The 19791-nt window shown below is 56.2% G+C and overlaps 2 protein-coding genes across 2 annotated transcripts; one reads left to right on the top strand and one right to left on the bottom strand.

Annotated features, from left to right (window-relative positions):
- Window positions 1-8000: 8000 nt before the first annotated feature.
- PROK1 (prokineticin 1) lies at window positions 8001-11944 on the bottom strand. The gene is made up of 3 exons (XM_054395943.1): window positions 11873-11944; window positions 10223-10348; window positions 8001-8120 (listed from the first exon to the last, which is right to left on the bottom strand). The coding sequence occupies exons 1-3, from the start codon at window positions 11942-11944 to the stop codon at window positions 8001-8003; spliced, it is 318 nt and encodes a 105-aa protein (XP_054251918.1).
- A 4012-nt stretch (window positions 11945-15956) lies between these two features.
- LAMTOR5 (late endosomal/lysosomal adaptor, MAPK and MTOR activator 5) lies at window positions 15957-17963 on the top strand. The gene is made up of 4 exons (XM_054395939.1): window positions 15957-15991; window positions 16147-16208; window positions 16860-16977; window positions 17603-17963. The coding sequence occupies exons 1-4, from the start codon at window positions 15957-15959 to the stop codon at window positions 17661-17663; spliced, it is 276 nt and encodes a 91-aa protein (XP_054251914.1). The 3' UTR covers window positions 17664-17963.
- The last annotated feature ends 1828 nt before the right edge of the window (window positions 17964-19791 follow it).

The raw sequence follows: 19791 nt of genomic DNA, 5'->3' as shown, positions 1-19791 counted from the left end.
GCTGCTCCGAGCAGCCCTGGCACGGCAGCCACGAGGTGGCAGCCCAGGATAGACATTCCCGGGATATCCACAGCCCCCATGTGTTTCCCTCTCTCTCTCCGGATCGGCTTTGGAAGCTTTCAGGTGGTTTGTTTCTTTATGGCATGGGGGAAGGGAGGCTTTGGCCATGGGGATGCTCTCATAGAACGATTGAGGTTGGAAGAGACCTTTCAGATCAAGGAGTCCAAGCCTTCACCCATCACTGCCAGGGCACCACCAAGCCCTGGCCCTCAGCACCACCTCTCCAGGGCTCTGAAGCCCCTCCAGGGATGGGAACTCCACCACTGCCCTGGGCAGCCTGGGCCAAGCTTCCCTTTTAGGCTTTTAGGGAAGAAATTGTTCCTCATGGCCAACCTAAACCTCTCCTGGTGGACCTGAGGCTGTTTCCTCTTGTCCTGTCACTTGTTCCTTGGGAGAAGAAACCAACCTGGCTCCAGCCTCCTTTCAGGGAGCTGTAGAGAGCTGAATGAGGTCTCCCCTCAGCCTCCTTTTCTTCCAGGATTCAGGAGCTGCCTCCTGGCACAGCATTTGGCCTGTTGGTCCTGAGTGGGACAAGGACACAGCTTCCCAGTCCTACCCCCCACCACCAGCACAGCTACAGCCCCTGGGTGCTCCTGTCAGGTGTTGTCCATCCATGGTCTGCTGATCCTCAGAGCTGTGGTTCCCTCTGCATGAGGAAATTCCTGTGATGGAGCTGAGGTAAAGCCCAAACTGCCCCAAATCCAAGGTTGGGTCCCTGTTGGACAGGAGGGATTCCCACCCACTGGGGCTGGGTGACCCAGGGCTGGTGAGCTCAGGGAGATAAATCACATTTCCACCATCCCACATCACAGAGGCCTCTCTAATCAGCTCAGAGGTGATCACATTTGCATGGTGAGAGGACACCATCCCCAATCTTCTGGACCTCTCCCTCTGCTTCCCTGCTCTCATCAGTGCTGGAGCCTCATTCACCAGTGGGTGATGCAGATGAACTCTCATCACAGGATCCCAGGATGTCAGGGGTTGGAAGGGACCTCTGGAGATCATCCAGTCCAACCCCCCTGCCACAGCAGGAGCAGAGAATCCAGCACAGGTCACACAGGAACACATCCAGATGGGGCTGGAAAGGCTCCTCCAGAGAAGGAGACTCCACAACCTCTCTGGGCAGCCTGCTCCAGGGCTCTGGGAGCCTCCCAGTGCAGAAGTTCCTCCTCATGTTGAGGTGGAACCTCCTGTGCTGCAGTTTCCATCCATTGCTCCTTGTGCTATCCCAGGGTGCAGCTGAGCAGAGCCTGTCCCTGTCCCCTGCCTCCTGACACTCAGCCCTCAGATATTTATAGATATTTATTAAATCCCTTCTCAGTCTTCTCCTCTCCAGACTAACCACCCTCAGGGCTCTCAGCCTCTCCTCATCAAACAGTGCTCCAGTCCCTCAATCATCCTCACAGCCCTCTGTTGGACTCTCTCCAGCAGATCCCTGTCCCTCCTGAGCTGGGGAGCCCAGAGCTGGATGCAATATTCCAGGTGAGGTGTCAGCAGGGCAGAGCAGAGGGGGAGGAGAACCTCCCTGGATCTGCTGGACACACTCCTCTGAATGCCCCCCAGGGCAGGAGAACTGAAGGAGCATCAGAGAGATGCTGAGTCTCTCTCCTGGGTGCCTTTTCCCTGCAGCTGCTCAGGAGGAAAGAGGCAGCCTCCATTTGTAAGAGGGTTTGATGTGGGTGGAGGGTCCTCTCCTCCAAGCTGGGTCTCTCCAGGAGCAGTGGCTAGAAACGAGCCCAGAGCAGCAGAGCTGCTTCTTTACCTTCCCATGGACCTCTGGCAGCAGCCTGGGGAGGAGATGGAGATGCAGATGCTGCAGCTGGTGTCAGAAGTCTCACTGATCCCCCTGAAGATGACCACACTCCCTGGCTGGCTCCTTGGTGATGCAGGAAGGAGGAGCAGGGGAGGCTTTGCCACGTGGCTTCGGTGCAGGGAGCTTAAAATAGCAGAGGGCTGTGCATCCCGTGGGCTGAGCTGCTGCTTGTGAGGCCAGGGTCACATCTGCTCCTCTCCTCCTCACAGAGCAGCAGCAGCAGCCCAGTGGTGTGAGAGCAGCGTGGGCCAGGTCCTTTGGACCCAGGAAGAAAGGGGAAAGGAAGCTGTGGTGGAAGCATGTGGCTGGAATCAGAGGATCCCAGGATCTCAGGATGTCAGGGGTTGGAAGGGACCTCTGGAGGTCATCCAGTCCAACCCCCCTGCCACAGCAGGGCCAGAGAATCCAGCACAGGTCACACAGGAACACATCCAGATGGGGCTGAAAAGTCTCCAGAGAAGGAGACTCCACAACCTCTCTGGGCAGCCTGCTCCAGGGCTCTGGGAGCCTCCCAGTGCAGAAGTTCCTCCTCATGTTGAGGTGGAACCTCCTGTGCTGGAGTTTCCATCCATTGCCTCTTGTCCTATCCCAGGGTACAGCTGAGCAGAGCCTGTCCCTGTCCCCTGCCTCTTGACCCCCAGCCCTCAGATGTTTATAAGCATTGATTAAATCCCCTCTCAGCCTTCTCCTTTCCAGACCAACCACCCCCAGGGCTCTCAGCCCACAGGGCAGTGCTCCAGGCCTTTCAGCATCCTTGTAGTCCTCCATTGGACTCTCTCCAGCAGATCCCAGTCCCTCTTGAACTAGGAGCCCAAACTGGTCCTTTCTGGGAAGCCAGAGAGGTTTCCCTGCAAGCCATAAGCTCCCTGGTGAGTCTGGTGGCCACCTGCTATGAGGCCCCCAGCCTCTGAATGTCATGACCCAGGGACAACAGCAGGCTGGCAGCAGTGACAGCAGAGGAGCTGAAGCCATCACCAAGTGCAGTGATGTGCATGAGATGAATCTTCCCTTGAGACACAGCTGGGAGCAGTGGGACAGACAGGCTGGGAAGAATCATAGAACCATAGAACTGTCAGGGTTGGAAGGGACCTCAAGGCTCAGCCAGTCCCAACCCCCCTGCCATGCCCAGGGACACCTCACACCACAGCAGGTTGCTCACAGCCACCTCCAGCCTGGCTGCAAAAACCTCCAGGGATGAGGCTTCCACCACCTCCCTGGGCAACCTGTGCCAGGCTCTCACCACCCTCATGAGGAAGAATTTCTTCCTAACATCCAATCTGAATCTCCCCACTTCTAGTTTTGTTCCATCCCCCCCAGTCCTGTCACTCCCTGACACCCTCAAAATCCCTCCCTGGAGCCTTCTCTTCTCCAGCCTGCACAACCCCAACTCTCTCAGGCTGTCCTCACAGCAGAGCAGCTCCAGCCCTCTGCTCCTCCTCATGGCCCTTCTCTGGACACCTTCCAGCACCTCCAGATCCCTCCTGGAACAGAGGCTCCAGAACTGGATGCAGTACTCCAGGTGTGATCTCAACAGAGTGGGGCAGAGGGGCAGAATCCCCTCCCTGTTCCTGCTGGCCACACTTCTCCTGCTGCAGCCCAGGATGTGATTGAAGAAGTTCTGCTCCAGCAAGCTCAGGTTCAGCCACGTTACACCAGCATGAGGCCAGCAGCAGCCACATTTGGGGAGCCTGAGCCCAGGATCCCATCAGATGTGACATGGACAAAGAAGTGGCCAGGCCTGGGGGTGCTCAAGCCAAGGAGCTGGTTGGTGGCCATCAGAGAGGCAACCTGGAGATGGGGAGGATGCTGTGAGCTGGGGATCAGGCACTGCAGTAGAGATGGTCACAGATTCATAGATTGACAGAATGGGTTGGAAAGGACCTTAAAGCTCATCCAGTTCCAAGCCCCCTGCCAGGGACACCTCCCACCAGCCCAGGTTGCTCAAGACCTCATCCAACCTACTCTTGAACACCTCCAGGGAGGGAGCAGCCATAACCTCCCTGGGATGCCCCCTCCCTGCAGGTGTTCAAGATGTTGAGATGGTGAAGAAGGCACAGAGGAACCCCCTGGAGATGCCCCCCCAGCACTCACAGTGCCCATCAGAGCCCACAGTGCCCATCAGAATCCACAGTGCCCATCAGAGCCCAGGGTGCCCTCTGTGCCACCAGTGCCATAACGAAGAGCCAGGTTCTGCCCTGTGCTTTTTGGGAGGGGGAGGACTGGGAGGGGTTAAACATCTGATGGCTTTCTAGAAGTGGGAAAAAAAAAATCAGAAAGGAAGATCTTCAGCAAGGCTGAGCTGCAAGGGAAGCGTGGGAGGAGGAACCCTGCTGGATTGCTGCCAATTCTTATCCTACTTTCAGGAACAATTTAGCTGGAAGCATTTGCTGAATGTTCCTGCCCCTCCCCCAGCAAACAGGGGTCTGCAGGAGATCCCAGCACCTGCTTGGCACAGGTGGGGAAACTGAGGCACAGAGCACTGAGGCACAGAGCACTGAGCACATCCCCCTGGGGAGTCCAGCACCCAGCAGGTTCCTCACCCCCAATACTCAACTCTCCAGTGGGCACAGATGCTGTGGACCCAGAACCATGGGGGTTAGGTGTCCCCTGGTCCCCTGGCAGTGTCACCTCAATCCTTTAACCTTAACCCTGCAGTTGTGCTGCCTGACCCAGCCTGGAGAAGAGAAGGCTCCAGGGAGACCTTCTGGTGGCCTTTCAGTGCTTGAAGGGACCAAGAAGAAAGCTGGGGAGGGACTTTTAATCAGGGATGAGAGTGATGAGAGCCCTGCCTGCCCCAGGGGGTGGTGGAAGCCTCATCCCTGGAGGTTTTTGCAGCCAGGCTGGAGGTGGCTGTGAGCAACCTGCTGTGGTGTGAGGTGTCCCTGCCCATGGCAGGGGGGTTGGGACTGGCTGAGCCTGGAGGTCCCCTCCAACCCTGACAAGTCTGTGATCCTACTTAGGGTAAGCCAGGCTGGGGCAGGAGGTGGAGAGCACCCAGAGGTTGGAGGAACTGATGTTGAAGATCCTACAGTTGAAGTCCTACAGTGGGGTGCTGATGGAGATGGTCCCATAGAAGAGCTGCTAATGGAGCTGGAGATGAGGAACAATTTCTTGGCTGCAAGAGTGGTCAGGGATTGGAACAGGCTGCCCAGGGAGGTGATGGAGTCCCCATCCCTGGAGGTGTTCAAGCAAGGTGCAGATGTGGTGCCTCAGGATATAGTTCAGAGGTGATGGCAGTTGGGCTACTGTTGGACTCGATGACCTTAAAGCTCTGTTCCAATTTTAATGATTCTGTGATCCTATAAACTCCACCAAAACCAACCAAGCCCCATCAGAACATATCAAACCCCAGAAACCCTCACAAAACCCACGTCAAACTCCACCAAATGCCACCAACACCCACAAAACCCCCTCAACCCCCCTCAAAACCTCACCTAAACTCCATCAACCCCACCAACACCAAACAAACCTCCTCAACCCCCCTCAAAACCTCACCTAAACTCCATCAACCCCACCAACACCAAACAAACCTCCTCAACCCCCCTCAAAACCTCACCTAAACTCCATCAACCCCACCAACACTCACCAAACCTCCTCAACCCCCCTCAAAACCTCACCTAAACTCCATCAACCCCACCAACACCCACAAAACCCCAGAAACCCCCCTCAAAACCTCACCTAAACTCCATCAACCCCACCAACACTCACCAAACCTCCTCAGCCCCCCTCAAAACCTCACCTAAACTCCATCAACCCCACCAACACCAAACAAACCTCCTCAACCCCCCTCAAAACCTCACCTAAACTCCATCAACCCCACCAACACCAAACAAAACCCCCTCAACCCCCCTCAAAACCTCACCTAAACTCCATCAACCCCACCAACACCAAACAAACCTCCTCAACCCCCCTCAAAACCTCACCTAAACTCCACCAACCCCACCAACACTCACCAAACCTCCTCAACCCCCCTCAAAACCTCACCTAAACTCCATCAACCCCACCAACACTCACCAAACCCCCTCAACCCCCCTCAAAACCTCACCTAAACTCCATCAACCCCACCAACACTCACCAAACCCCCTCAACCCCCCTCAAAACCTCACCTAAACTCCATCAACCCCACCAACACTCACCAAACCTCCTCAACCCCCCTCAAAACCTCACCTAAACTCCATCAACCCCACCAACACCCACAAAACCCCCTCAACCCCCCTCAAAACCTCCTCAACCCCCCTCAAAACCTCACCTAAACTCCATCAACCCCACCAACACTCACCAAACCTCCTCAACCCCCCTCAAAACCTCCTCAACCCCCCTCAAAACCTCACCTAAACTCCATCAACCCCACCAACACCAACCAAACCTTCTCAACCCCCTTCAAAACCTCACCAAACCCACACCAAACTCCACCACATCCCACCAAACCTCCTCAACCCCCCTCCAAAACCACATCAAACTCCATCAACCCCACCAGCCCCCACCAACCCCCCTCAAAACCTCACCAAAAGCAAACCAAGCCCCATCAAACCCCCTGAAAACTCACCAGAACCACATCAAACTCCCATCAAAGACCCACCAGACCCCACCAAAACCCACCAGCCCCCCCACCAAAACTCAGCAAAGCCTCCAAAACTCCATCAAATCCCACCCAAAGCCACCAAACGAGGGTCCAAAGCCCCAGGGGAGTATCACAGCTCCCAGCACTGCACCCTAAGGGTTCTCCAGGAGCAGTTCTGCACTCAAAGCCCCCAATCAGCTTTGAGTTCAAGCACTGCTGCTGCTTGCAAGGAACCAGTCAGGGTCATTTTGGCTGATTATTGACTTTATTTCTTTATTTCTCTCAAGTCCCCTTGCTGGGTGGCTGCAGGAAGCAGGAGAGGAGAAGCTCCATGGCACAGGACTCTTCCACAATGTGTTTTTCAGAGGGGAGCTGAGAGCATGTTGGCTGAGGTCACTTCATTCCCTTTCTCCTCTCCTAAAGAGAGGCTCCCAAACCTCCCACAGTGCCTAAACCCCAGGCAGATGCTGAGCCTGGAAAACCATTTCCTAAAGAGCCACATCTGGCAGGACATGGCTCCAGCCAGCCCTGCCTCAGCCTCTGCTGAGCACATTGAACCTGGGGGGAACCAAAGCCTTAATTCCCCACAGCACAGACAGGGAGCTGGTGGAGCAGGGCCAGAGGAGGCCACAGCAATGCTGGCAGGGCTGGAAGGGCTCTGCTGGGAGGCCAGGCTGAGGGAGTTTGGGTTGTGCAGCCTGGGGAGGAGAAGGCTCCAGGGAGACCTTCTGGTGGCCTTGAAGTGCTTTAAGGGAAAAATAAAAAAGCTGGGGACAGAGATTTGAGCAGGGTCTGTTGGGACAGGACAAGGGGTGAGGGTTTGGAACTCAAAGAGGCAGATTGAGAGTGGAGAGAAGGGAGAAATGTTTGACATTGAGGGTGGGGAGAGCCTGTGCCAGGCTGCCCAGAGAGGTGAGAGCTGCCCCATGGCTGGCACCATTGCAGGTCAGGTTGTTTGGGGCTGGGAGCAACCTGCTGTGGTTGGGGCTGTCCCTGGGGACTGCAGGGGCTTGGCCTGGAGGAGCTTTGAAGGTCCCTTCCCACCCAAACCGTTCTGGGATTCTATGAGATGGTTTCTTTTCAGACAATGAGGGAAGAAAAGAGCCACAGATGGAAACCACCAGGCTGCAGCAGGAAGCACTGAAATGCTTCTCCTTTGGTGACCAGACTGCTCTGGAGCAACCAAGGAGGGAGGTGAGCACTAACCAGCAGCATCCACCCCTGCAGACAACACCTTGAGAGAGGGGGTTTGGAGGTCACCTTTGCCACACAGACATTGTCCTCCCATCCACTCTTCTGCAGAGGCTGCTGGAGCTGGCTCCTGCCCAGGGCTGGGGCAGGACTTTGCTAAGCCATGCATGGAGGAGCAGTTTGGCCTGAGTGTGCCTCAGTTTCCCCACAAACACAGAGCCTTCTGTCCACGCTGGCTGCCTGGGGAAAGCGTCGGCTGGTGCTCTGTGGGCACCTGGTGGCCATGGGAGAGGGTAAGAAATGGGCGCTGGGGGCTCAGGGATGGGGAAGAAAGGGGCGCTGGGGGCTCAGGGATGGAGAGCTGGGAGCATCACCCTAAAAATCGATGTTCTTGAAGTCCGTGGAGCAGCGGTAGCGGCCGTCCAGGGCCCTGGAGCAGCTGAAATTGGGCAAACAGGGGCAGGTGTGGCGCTGGCGCTTCCCCAGGAACGGCACCTGCGGAGAGACAGAGGAGGAGGAGCAGCAGGAACGACGGCATCAGGGCTCTGCCGCCGCCCAAAACCTGTCAAAGGGGATCAAAAGCCGGGAGAAAACCTCTGGCTCTTCGCAGAGCTTTCACGGGGATCAGCCTGCAATCAATTCTCCCTCCCTTGGGTGGCTGCTTGGTGCGAGGAGCAGCTGCAGCAGCATTAAATCCTGCTGCTGGCCGCTCGGCATCGATCCGGCAGCGCAGCTGGGGCTGAGCCTGGCTGCGGCTGCTGAGTCCCCAAGCAGCGGCGGCTGCGGCGGCGCCGCGCTTCGGACTGATCCCGGTGTGCCCCCGGGGGCTAATCCCGCTGTGCCGGGGGGGGCTGAGCGGGCAGGAATTGTGCTGCTGGGCAGGAATTGTGCTGCTGGGCAGGAACTGTGCTGCTGCTGGCTCTGAGGCATCGTCTCAGCTTCTCCTGGCTCCCCGCAGCCCCAGCAGCCTGGCTGGAGGTTTTCCTTCCAGGAATGGGGCAGGGGCTCGGGGCCAGCTCTGAGTTGGGATCCACAGTACCCGGGGGGCATCCTGAGGATTTTGGGTGGCACGGGAAGGCCTGGAGAAAAGGAGGGTGAAGGGAGAGCTTCTGGCTGGCTGCAGCTCCCTGAAAGGAGGTTGGAGCCAGGTGGGAGTTGGGCTCTTCTCCTAAGGAACAAGTGATAGGACAAAGGGAAATGGCCTCAAGCTGCACCAGGGGAGGTTTAGGTTGGATATGAGGAGCAGTTTCTGCTCCTTGAGGACTGTCAAGGCTTGGCCCAGGCTGCCCAGGGCAGTGGTGGAGGGGTTTCAAATCCATGGAGCTGTGGTGCTAAGGGCCATGGTTTGGTGGTGCCCTGGCAGTGCTGGGGTAAGGCTTGGACTGGCTGATCTTAAAAGTGTCTTTAACCAAAACAACTCCATGATTCTATGACTCAAAGTTCTCTAGAGTTTGAAACCAGCTACACCTCGGGGGCCAGCATGGCACTGCCCAAAGCCTCAGCCTAAATCCATGCCAGCCCCTCAGTGTCCCAGGCCTTCAACGGAGCTTTTCTTCAGGGAGCTGTCCAAAACACTTTGGAGCCTGGAACCAGCTGCACCACACCAGCTCAGGGTCCACCACGATGCTGCCCAGAGCTTCATGCCAACCTCATGAGGTTCAACAAGACCAAGGGCAAGGTCCTGCAGCTGGGGCAGGGCAATCCCAAGCACAAATCCAGGCTGGGCAGGGACTGGCTGGAGAGCAGCCCTGAGGAGAGGGACTTGGGGGTGCTGGGGGAGGAGAAGCTCAGCAGGAGCCAGCAGTGAGCACTTGCAGCCCAGAGAGCCAAGCAGAGCCTGGGCTGCAGCAGCAGAAGTGTGGCCAGCAGGGCCAGGGAGGGGATTCTGCCCCTCTGCTCAACTCTGCTGAGACCACTCCTGGAGCTCTGTGTCCAGGGCTGGAGCCTCTGTTACAAGAGGGCTATGGACATGCTGGAAGGTGTCCAGAGAAGGGCCATGAGGAGGAGCAGAGGGCTGGAGCTGATCTGCTGTGAGGACAGCCTGAGAGAGTTGGGGTTGTGCAGGCTGGAGAGGAGAAGGCTCCCAGGAGACCTTCTGGTGGCCTTCCAGGATCTGAAGGGGGCTCCAGGAAAGCTGGGGAGGGACTTTTTAGGTTATCAGAGAGTGATCAGAGGACTGGGGGGAATGGAATGAAGCTGGAAGTGGGGAGATTCAGACTGGATGTGAGGAAGAAGTTCTTCCCCATGAAAGTGGTGAGAGCCTGGAATGGGTTGTGCAGGGAGGTGGTTGAGGCTCCATCCCTGGAGGTGTTTAAGGCCAGGCTGGATGAGGCTCTGGGCAGCCTGATCCAGTGTGAGGTGTCCCTGGGCATGGCAGGGGGGTTGGAACTGGATGATCCTTGTGGTCCCTTCCAACCCTGACTGATTCTCTGATTCTATCCTATTCCATGATTCATCTCCCATCCATCCCAGCCCCCCAACCCCACCCCCCACTTCTCCATCCCAATGGAGCTTTTCTCCTGTGTGAGGAGTTTGGTGGCTTTTTGCCCAGCCTTGTGCACCCCACCCCAGCCCCTTGGGCACTCCTATGGCAGTACCTTGTGACTGAAGGGGTGGCACTCGTCCCCCTCCTGCCCCAGGGGGGTGCACATCCGCAGCCCCCGCAGCCAGAGGCTGATGGCACAGCAGGTCCCAGGGCCACACTGAGGGTCCCGTTCACAGGCCTGGGGAGAGGGGGGGCACTGGGTTAGCTTGGTGGGGAGGAAGCCCTTAGGTCCTGGTTAGGGCTCAACAGCTTCATGTCTAGATGGAGATCAGTGACAAAGTGTTCTCAGGGGTCTGTACTGGGACCAGGGCTGTTCAATGTCTTCATCAATTACATCACTGTGGGATCGAGGCAACCTCAGCAGGTTTCAGGTGGCAGCTGAGGGACAGGATCCATCCAGAGGCACCTGGACAGGCTGGACAACTGGAACTGTCTGAACCAGGCCAAGGGCAAGCTCCTGCAGCTGGGTTGGGGCAACCCCCAGCATCAATCCAGGCTGGGGAGCAACCCTGGGGAGAAGGATTGGGGGTGCTGGGGGTGCAGAGCTGGACAGGAGCTGGCACTGAGCACTCCCAGCCCCAGCCTGGCCTGGGCTGATCCCCAGCAGTGTGGGCAGCAGGGGCAGGGAGGGGATTCTGCCCCTCTGCTGTGCTCTGCTGAGACCTCCCCTGCAGTGCTGGGGCAGCTCTGGAGCCCTCAGCACAGCACAGACAGGGAGCTGCTGGAGCAGGGCCAGAGGAGGCCACAGCAATGCTGGCAGGGCTGGAAGGGCTCTGCTGGGAGGCCAGGCTGAGAGAGTTGGGGTTGTGCAGCCTGGGGAGGAGAAGGCTCCAGGGAGACCTTCTGGTGGCCTTGCAGTGCTCCAAGGGACCTGGAAGGAAGCTGGGGACAGAGATTTGAGCAGGGTCTGCTGTGACAGGACAAGGGAGGATGGTTTGGAACTCAAAGAGGCAGATTGAGAGTGGAGAGAAGGGAGAAATGTTTGACCCTGAGGGTGGGGAGAGCCTGTGCCAGGCTGCCCAGAGAGGTGAGAGCTGCCCCATGGCTGGCACCACTGCAGGTCAGGTTGTTTGGGGCTGGGAGCAACCTGCTGTGGTTGGGGATGTCCCTGGGGACTGCAGGGGGTGGGACTGGAGGAGCTTTGAAGCTCCAGCTGGGGATGTCCCTGCTGACAGCTGAACTCTGTCCCCCAAACTTTCTGAAACTCTTTGCTTTTAGCATCACCTTTGGTCTAGCTCAGCACTGAGCTCTGGGCTATGTTGAGCCCCACACTTTCCTCACCCAGCAAGGTGAGCATCTGACCTTTGCAACCTATTTTCCCTCCTCTTTTGACTTGTTTCTCTTCATTTTGGAGGGAGAAAAAGACAACCTGGGCTGCTGGAACCCTTGTCCCAGTTGGGGACATGCTCTGGAAGATGTCCATAAAGATCCAATTATTTTTTTTTTTCTCCTCCTCCTGGAAAACTTCCTCAGCTCCCTTGGGTTGTTCTCTTCCTGCTGGGTCTGGCATGGTGCTGAGAAGTGAAGGACAAAGAGCAGCTCCCCAGTGGAGCTGTGAGCACAGCACCAGTAAAACCAGTTATAAACTGGGAATAACCCCCCCAAAGCAAACAGCAGAAGGTGCCAGTTCCTGCCTTATTGCCCCCTCAAAACAAGAAGAATTCAATAAATGCCCCAAGTTGGAGCTGGGGCCAGCACTTACCCCAGTGATGACAGCACAAGGGCAGGAGGTGACCAGCAGGAGCAAGCAGAGGGTTTGCAGGATCTGGCCCATGGTGCTGGGGTGAGCAGAAGCTGTCTCCTGAGCTGTGCAGCAGCCCTGCACCTCCTGCCCTATATAACCCCTGCCAGCTCCTCCACCCTGGGTAGGTTTGAGGTTTTTTTTGTTTTTTTTTTCCCTCCCCTGATGATCTCACATGAAGCAGATGAGACCTGAAGCTCTACTGGTCACAAAGAAATATCAATAAAACACTCAGGAAGAGCAACACAAAAATCCCTCCACCCCCACCTCCATCCCAAGATGGATTTTTCCTCTCTCTCTCCACATTTCTCCCTGATAGGGGAAGATCCTTAAGAAGTGAATGAAGAATTTGGGATTATTTTAGCTACCAGAAAGCAGGAGGAGAAAGTTAACCCTTTTGCTTCTCACCCCCTGATTGTGCTGCTGTGGCTCTGTTAGAAGAGAATGGGGAGAGGAAAAGAGAATTTGATGCCTTTAGTTGGGACAATAAAGAAGGCAGGGAGGGTGGAAAATCTTTTTCTTTCCTTCTTTTGCTTTATTGCAGTGACGAGGGTGGGTTGGGATCCCAATCCACTGTGGAAATCAGTTGACTGATGGCTTGAAGTGGATCCCACCCCACCCCAAACCTCAAATTGCATTTGGTTCATCCCCCAGGAGCAGGAGGGATTGGTAAAGTGGTGAAAAAAGCAAGAAAAAAATAATTGGAATGATCAGTTTCATATTGATTTGTCCATCCTGGGGGGATGCAGGGGGCAGCAGCTCAACATCCCAGCATCCAGAGCTGCATTTCAGGATCTGAAGGGGACCTGCAGGAAGGTTGGGGAGGGGCTGTGTCCACGGGGATGTGGTGATAGGATGAGGAGCAATGGTTTGAGGCTTGAGCAGGGAAGATTTAGGCTGGACATCAGGAGGAAGTTCTGCACAGGGAGGGTGGGGAGACACTGGAACAGGTTGCCCAGGGAGGTGGTTGAAGCCCCATCCCTGGAGACATTCAGAAGCAGACCTGATGTGGCCCTGGGCAGCCTGCTCCAGTTGGAGATGTCCCTGCTGGCTGCAGGGGGACAAGATGAGCTTTGAAGGTCCCTTCCAACTCAATGCCTTCTGTGATCCTGTGACAGCTGCAAGGTCAGGTATCAGGTGCAAGGTCAAATATCAGCTGCAAGGTCAGATCTCAGGCTGAAGGACTTCCCATCACTCACCTAAACCAATCCTGACACCTTGCTCTCCATGTCTTGCTCCCTGCCCTCTGCTATCAGCTGCCCCATGCCCACAGAAGCACCTCCCTGGAAGCAGAAAGATGCTTGAGGCTCCCCCCCTGGAGACATTCAAGGTCAGACTTGATGTGGCCCTGAGCAACCTGCTCTGGTTGGAGGTGTCCTTGCTGACTGCAGGGGTGGTTGGACAAGAGGACCTTTGAGAGTCCCTTCCAACCCAATGCATTCTGTAATCCTCAGGGATGAGGAATCTTGATGAATCCCCCCATGGCCACATCCATCAGGTGAGAGAGGAGAGAGAAATCTCTGCAGCCTCTGCAACTCTGTCCCCACGGAGCTTTTTGTCACCTGCTGCCTCATCCCTTGCAGCCCCTCTGGGAGTCTAACAATAAAAAAAAAAAAAAAAAAAAGTAGAAAAACCACTGAAAATTTAACCTCCCTTCTATGGCCAGTGCAGGGTCCTGAGCTCCCACAGTGCAGCCTGGATGTGGCCAGAACTCCCCAGCTCAAGCTCCCAATGCCTGCAGCTGTGGTGGTCAGGGCTGTGCAAACAGAGATCAGGGCTAAGCCTCTTTGCACAACAACAAAGGCAGGAAATAAAATTCCATTTCCCCCCACCCCCTCAAAACCAAGCTGGGTTTGCAGTTCTGACCCAGTGAGATGGAGTTTTCCAGCTCTGGATAGCCAGGTACCATCCCCATGGCATCCCTCCCCAGCAGCATGAATTTAATCTCTTCTGAGGAATAAACATCCCTGAGCCTGATTTTGGGGCTGCTGCCTGCCAGTTCCTGAAGGCAACTTAGGGACTGGGAGCTGCTGGTGGTGGGGGGAGGCTCAGCCCCAGGGTGGGGAAACACAGCCAGAGGTGTTGGGCTGGGATTGGAAATGTGGCTTTGATGGGAGCCAGCTGCTTTAATCCAGCTTTTCTCTGTGGAATTTCTTTTGTAGAGCATCAGCCTGGTGCTAGAGAATCAGTTAAAAAATAGCCCTGGAATTTCCAGCCCCCAACTCCCCCATCCCCACCATCCCAGCCCTACTTTTGCTGTGGCAGCTGTTGGCTGTTTTGCTTGAGTCTCCTCTACCTGGGCTTGAATTAATTAAGTTCAGCTCTCCCCCCACATCCCTCCATCCAGCAATCCTGCAGCCAGGAAGAGCTTAGAAGAGGTTGCTTTTGGGGATATTTCTTTGACAAGGTGCTGATGGGATGAGGGGGATGCAGCCCCTGGCCTTGGTGGGGCATATTTGTACTTTTCTCCTGTGATAGAAGGGGGGGAAAGAAAAAAATCCTTCCAAAACTAAACAAATACAAATCCAAGATACCCCAGAGGGGTGGGATGCATTGGGAAGCCCCCTGGGCAGGTGGGACTGGGGCTCTGGGTGCTGCCCAAAGAGCTCACAGCTCAACCAAGGGGGAAAAGAAAACAAAATCAAAGCTAAGGGATCACAAATCCTGCTGCTCTTCACTTCCCCCATCAATAACATTTTAATTTTCCAACCTGACAAGCCAAGATCTATCCCCAGGAGCAGCCAGGAACAGCTTCAGCTGCCACCTTATTAGTGCCACTGAGCTCTGCCATGCACCCCCCATAAATTACCTCCTGCCTCTGCTGGCAGCTTGGTTCTGGGGGGGCTTCCTATAGGAGAGCAGGGCTGAGCACCTCTTCCAAGTCCTCCATGATCCATGGGGATGGAATTGGGCTCCTGGCCTCACCCAGCACCATTTGCACCAATCCAGCACAGCCCTTCTTGCTGCAGATGAGCTCCAGCCTGTGTGTCCATGCCCCTGCATCCCCCGCAACGTGGTCCAGCTGTGAGAGGATGTTCTGGCCAGAGAAGGTGTCAGAGCCATTAAAACAGCTCCTGAATGTCCTTGTGCTGTGTGAATCCTGAGCAGTGCTGTGTGGAGAGGAAGGAAACACAAATAAACCAGGCTCAGGTGGAGAAAAGGGAGGAAAAGAACCTCCAAGAACCACAACTGTGCCACCTGCTCTGCCCAGGGAGAGCTGCTTTGAGGGGCAGGGGGGTGCAGGACAGGATAGAAACACAGAGCATGGAATCACTTTGGTTGGAAGAGACTTTTAAGATCATAAAGTTCAATCCTTAACCCAGCACTGCCAGGTCACCAGCAGACCATGTCCCTCCAGCATCACATCTCCAAGGCTTTGAAACCCCTCCAGGGCTGGGGACTCCACCACTGCTCTGGGCAGCCTGGGTCAGGTTAGAGTTGGAGAAGATGATCTTTGAGGGTCCCTTCCAACCTGATGCAAGCTGTGAATCCGCGATGGGCTGCTAACCACTGACAGGACAAGAAACAAAACATAAAAAGCAAATCAATGGGAAAGCCAAATCCAGAAAATAACGGGGGGGGGGGGGGGGGGTGGGGGTGGGGGTGGGGGGGGTGGGGAAGAAAAAAAAAAAAAAAAGACAAACAAACAAACAGAAAAAAAAAAACCCAAACAACAAACAAACAAAAAACTCACACCAAAGTTATAAATTAAATTAAGGAACAAATGAGTGAAATATTGGAGAATCCTGTCCAGAGGGGCAAAAGAATTCCTTATTTTGCTTCAATTGCTGGGGTAGACGCTGTAAAGAAGAGCACTGAGCAGCAAAGTTCCCCAGCGATGGTGCTTTCGTGGCCCTGCAGCCACCAGACGCAGACTCCCCGGGACGGGACATGTCTAGAGAAAATCCCAATGAGACTGGACCTGACCCTTCGCGTAACGAGATCTTTTGGCCCTGGGCGGCCGCCGTCCGCCCGTGTCATGTGGGAGACGCCGCTGCCAGGAGCCGCCGGGGAGGGCGGAAGTGGGGGCGCGGGGCCCGGCGGCATGGAGGGGACCCTGGAGCAGCACCTGGAAGACACGTAGGACCGGGAGGGGACACTGGGGACAAGGCCGTGCCCCAGCGGGGCCGCGGGTGGGAGGTGAGGGGGGGAGCTAGGCCTAGGCCCGGAGCCCGGCACGGGGCAGGGTGGTGCGGGCCTGGCCCGGCGCTGACCGCCGCTCTCTGCCCCCACAGCATGAAGAGCCCGGCCGTGGTGGGCGTCCTCTGCACCGACTCGCAGGGGCTCAACCTGGGCTGTAAGTAACCGAGCATCGCCGGGGCCTGCCCCACCGGAGACCCAGAGCTGGGGAGCACCGTAGCGTGCCCCACCGGGGATCACCGCCTTGGGGGTACCGGGGCCTGCCTAGACCCCAGTAGGAGCTGCTGAGGGTAGGGGGCACTGGGGCTTACTGTCCTGGAGACCCTGGAGTGGGGGTACCCATTCCTGCCTAGTCCCTCTGAGGACTCCTGGGGATAGAGCACACCAGGTCCTGCTCCACAGACTCCGGGTAGGGGGCCACGGGGCTCTGCCCCACAAGAGACCCCGGCCTGGGGGGTACCTGGCCCTGTCCTCATCGTTTGGAGGGTACCAAGCTCCCACTGTCTACACTTTGAGGACACCAGACCCTGCCCTACTGTAACCTTCCTTCCCCACCCCCTTTGGGTGTCCCCAAGGGCCCTCCAGCACCCACCTGCACCATGGCATGCACTGGAGCAAAGCAGAACCAGTTCCTCCTGCCACTCCAGCTGAGGCTTTTGGGTGGTTTGAGGGCAACAGTGTGGGAAGGTGCTGGAGGAGCCCTCAGCAGGGACACATGAGCCTGGGTGGGAGCAGCTCCCCTGGGCTCTGGTGGGAGGCTGCTGGCATGGCAGCTGTGGCTTTAGCCAACATCTTCCTCCACCCACAGGCAGAGGAACCCTCTCAGATGAGCACGCTGGGGTCATCTCTGTCCTGGCCCAGCAGGCAGCCAAGCTCACCTCTGACCCGACCGACACGCCTGTGGTGTGCCTGGAGTCAGACACTGGGTGAGTCCCCAGCCCTGGGCTGCCACTTTGTTCCTCATCTGCCTTTACCCTCCCCCAGCCCTGGGGCTCACCCCAGAATCAGATCCCTGGAGCAGCTCTTCTTGAGCTAAACTGGAGGATGTGGAGGCAGCCTCACCTCTTGAAGCCATGGGGACAGGGAGTCACTGCCACAGGCTTGTGGATTCATTAGGATAATGGGACCACAAGAAGCAGGAGCTATAAAAGCAGCAGGAAACCTTTCAGGGGAGGTGGTTCCTGCAGCTCTGTACTCCTTCCACTCCTGGGATCTCCATGGATAACAAAGCCCAGCTGTAGCCATCAGTGGGGCAGGCAAAGACTCCTCCAGCACTCTTCAGGGGAGTGGGCAGACAGGACTAGTGCAGAGCTGGGGGTTGCTGCAGCCACTGGATCCCAGAACCCCAGCATGGTGGGGGTTGGAAGGGATCCCTGGGCATCATCCAGTCCAACCTCCCTGGCTAAAGCAGGACACCCACAGCAGCTTGCCAGGATCACAATGGCCAAGCAGGTTTTGAGTCTCCAGAGAATGATATTCCTGTCCAGTTTCCACCCACCTCAGCTCCTCCTCACAGCTGGCTTCTCAACCACCTCACTTTCCATGTTCTAGGAATATCATGATCCAGAAGCACGACAGCATCACTGTAGCAGTGCACAAGCTGGCATCCTGACCCTCAGGAACCTGCACAGAGCTTCACTCCCACCTCCAGCCCAGCTCCTCCTCACTGGACAACCAACTCTCCTCTGCTGCTGCAGTGCAGCCTGTGCTTGCAGAACCAAACTTGGGCTCTTCCTCTCCACAGCTCCTCTGCAGCTATCAGGATCTTGCTCTCCAACTCACATCTTAGCACTTGTGCTGCTGAGGATGAAATGTGGGCCACTGGCCAAGCTGGTGTAGTGATCAGATAGTACCAGGGGTGTGTGTGTGTGTGTGTGTGTGGCCTGGTTTGTTGGAGAAATCAATAAATGACCTGCACAAACAAACCTTTGCTTCTCTTTGTGCTTTGCTTTATTCCCAAAGCCAAGGGAGGTATCTTCTCCCAAGGCCTCCTTCAGTGGGCAGGCACTGGAAGAGGCTGCCCAGGCTGGTGGTGGAGTCCCCAGCCCTGGAGGTGTGCAAGAAATGTGTGGCCAGGGCACTTGGGGATGTGGTTCAATGGCCATGGTGGTGTTGGGTTGATGTTGGACTGGATGATCTGAGAGGACTCTTCCAACCCAAACAATTCTGTGAGTCACAGATTGCATCAGGTTGGAAGGGACCCTGACAGGTCATCCTGTCCACATCCCCTGCACTCAGCAGGGACACCTCCAAGTGGAGCAGGCTGCCCAGGGCCACACCAAGGACACCCCAGGGATAGGGTTCCAACCACCTCTCTGCCCAACCTGTTCTGCTGTTTCACCATTCACTGTGCAGAACTTCCTCCTGATGTCCAACCCAAGCCTCCCTTGCTCCACTTTCAAACCATTGCCTCTCATCTCATCACCACAAGCCCTTGGACACAGCCCCTGCCCAGCCTTCCTGTAGCCCCCTTCAGATACTGCAATGCAGCTCTAAGCTCTAGGAAGGGAAGTGCACAGAGGCTTGAACTCATGAAGGCTCCTCCAAGGCACAAATTCCCTTCCCGAGGAATCTCTCCTAGGCAATGTTTAGCCTCCCCTGGTTAAAGGTTCTGTGCCAGAGTTATTTGGTTACTCTGCCTTGGATTGAAGTTCAAACCCCTCCGTGCCTGGTCCCCATCTGAGCTGTAAATGGATGTTGAGAGCCTCATCACAAACCCAGGCCTCTCTCCCTCTTAGATGTCAGCAGGGAATCAATCCTGCAAAAAAGGCTTTTCCTTAGGAAAACTCCACAAAATCCTTTTGCTTGGAAGAGATCTTAAATCATTGACTGCAGTCCTGAGCCAGGCACTGCCAGGGCACCACCAGACCATGGCCCTCAGCACCACAGCTCCACAGCTCCACAGCTTGCAAACCTCTCCAGGGGTGGGGACTCCACCCCTGCCCTGAGCAGCCTGGGCCAGGCCTGGACAGTCTTCAAGAGGAAGAAATTTTTCCTCCTCTCCAAGCTAAGCCTCCCCTGGCACAATTTCAGGCTATTGCCTTTCCTTCTATCACCTGAGACCAGGGAGCAGAGCCCAACCCTCAGCTGGCTCCAACCTCCTCTCAGGGAGCTGTAGAGAGCAATGAGGTCTCCCCTCAGCCTCCCACTCTCCAGGCTACACACCCCCACTCCCAGTGCAGATGTTGCACCAGATGTTGCTGCTGCCCTGCCTGCCCATCCCCTGTCCTTCAAGCCCTTGAGCCTGACTCACTGCAAAGCTCACCCCACTGAAACCAGGTGGGGGTTGGGCTCTGCTCCCCAGTCTCAGGTGAAAGAAGGAGAGGAAATGGCCTGAAATTGTGCCAGGGCAGGGTTAGGTTGGAGAGGAGGAAAAATTTCTTTGCTGGAGGAGTGGTCAGGGGTTGGCACAGGCTGCCCAGGGAGGTGGTGGAGTCCCCATGGCTGGAGGTGTCCAAGCAAGGTGTGGCCATGGCACTTGGGGCCATGGTTTGGTGGCCATGGTGGGGTTGGGTTGATGTTGGACTGGATGAGCTCTGAGGCCTTTTCCAACCCAAACAATTCTGTGATTCTTACAGAGCAAGAGCCTGATGCACACATCAAAAGCTCTACCACAGGGAAAGCTCTGCCCAAGCTCTGATCTCCCCTGGGCTCCTCAGGAAGCTGGAGCAGGGATCCCCCTCGTGGTGCCACAGCTCTCTCTGGCCTCAGGGGTGGCTGGTGGAGGTTGGGAGGTCAGG

The sequence above is a fragment of the Indicator indicator genome, chromosome 35, assembly GCF_027791375.1.
Source record: "Indicator indicator isolate 239-I01 chromosome 35, UM_Iind_1.1, whole genome shotgun sequence".
In the NCBI taxonomy this organism is placed as follows: domain Eukaryota; kingdom Metazoa; phylum Chordata; class Aves; order Piciformes; family Indicatoridae; genus Indicator; species Indicator indicator.
The sequence above is the reverse complement of the archived record's forward strand: the minus strand, read 5'-3'. Positions and strand labels throughout refer to the sequence as shown.

Bases quoted from the DNA above. Each gene is read 5' to 3' on its own strand.
- LAMTOR5 (XM_054395939.1), top strand. From the start codon at position 15,957: ATGGAGGGGACCCTGGAGCAGCACCTGGAAGACAC. The intron at 16,209-16,859 runs GTAAGTAACCGA...CTCCACCCACAG, and splicing joins GCAGGGGCTCAACCTGGGCT to GCAGAGGAACCCTCTCAGAT. The intron at 16,978-17,602 runs GTGAGTCCCCAG...TCCATGTTCTAG, and splicing joins TGCCTGGAGTCAGACACTGG to GAATATCATGATCCAGAAGC.
- PROK1 (XM_054395943.1), bottom strand. From the start codon at position 11,944: ATGGGCCAGATCCTGCAAACCCTCTGCTTGCTCCTGCTGGTCACCTCC. The intron at 10,349-11,872 runs GTAAGTGCTGGC...CCCTCTCCCCAG, and splicing joins CTTGTGCTGTCATCACTGGG to GCCTGTGAACGGGACCCTCA. The intron at 8,121-10,222 runs GTACTGCCATAG...GTCTCTCCGCAG, and splicing joins GCCACCCCTTCAGTCACAAG to GTGCCGTTCCTGGGGAAGCG.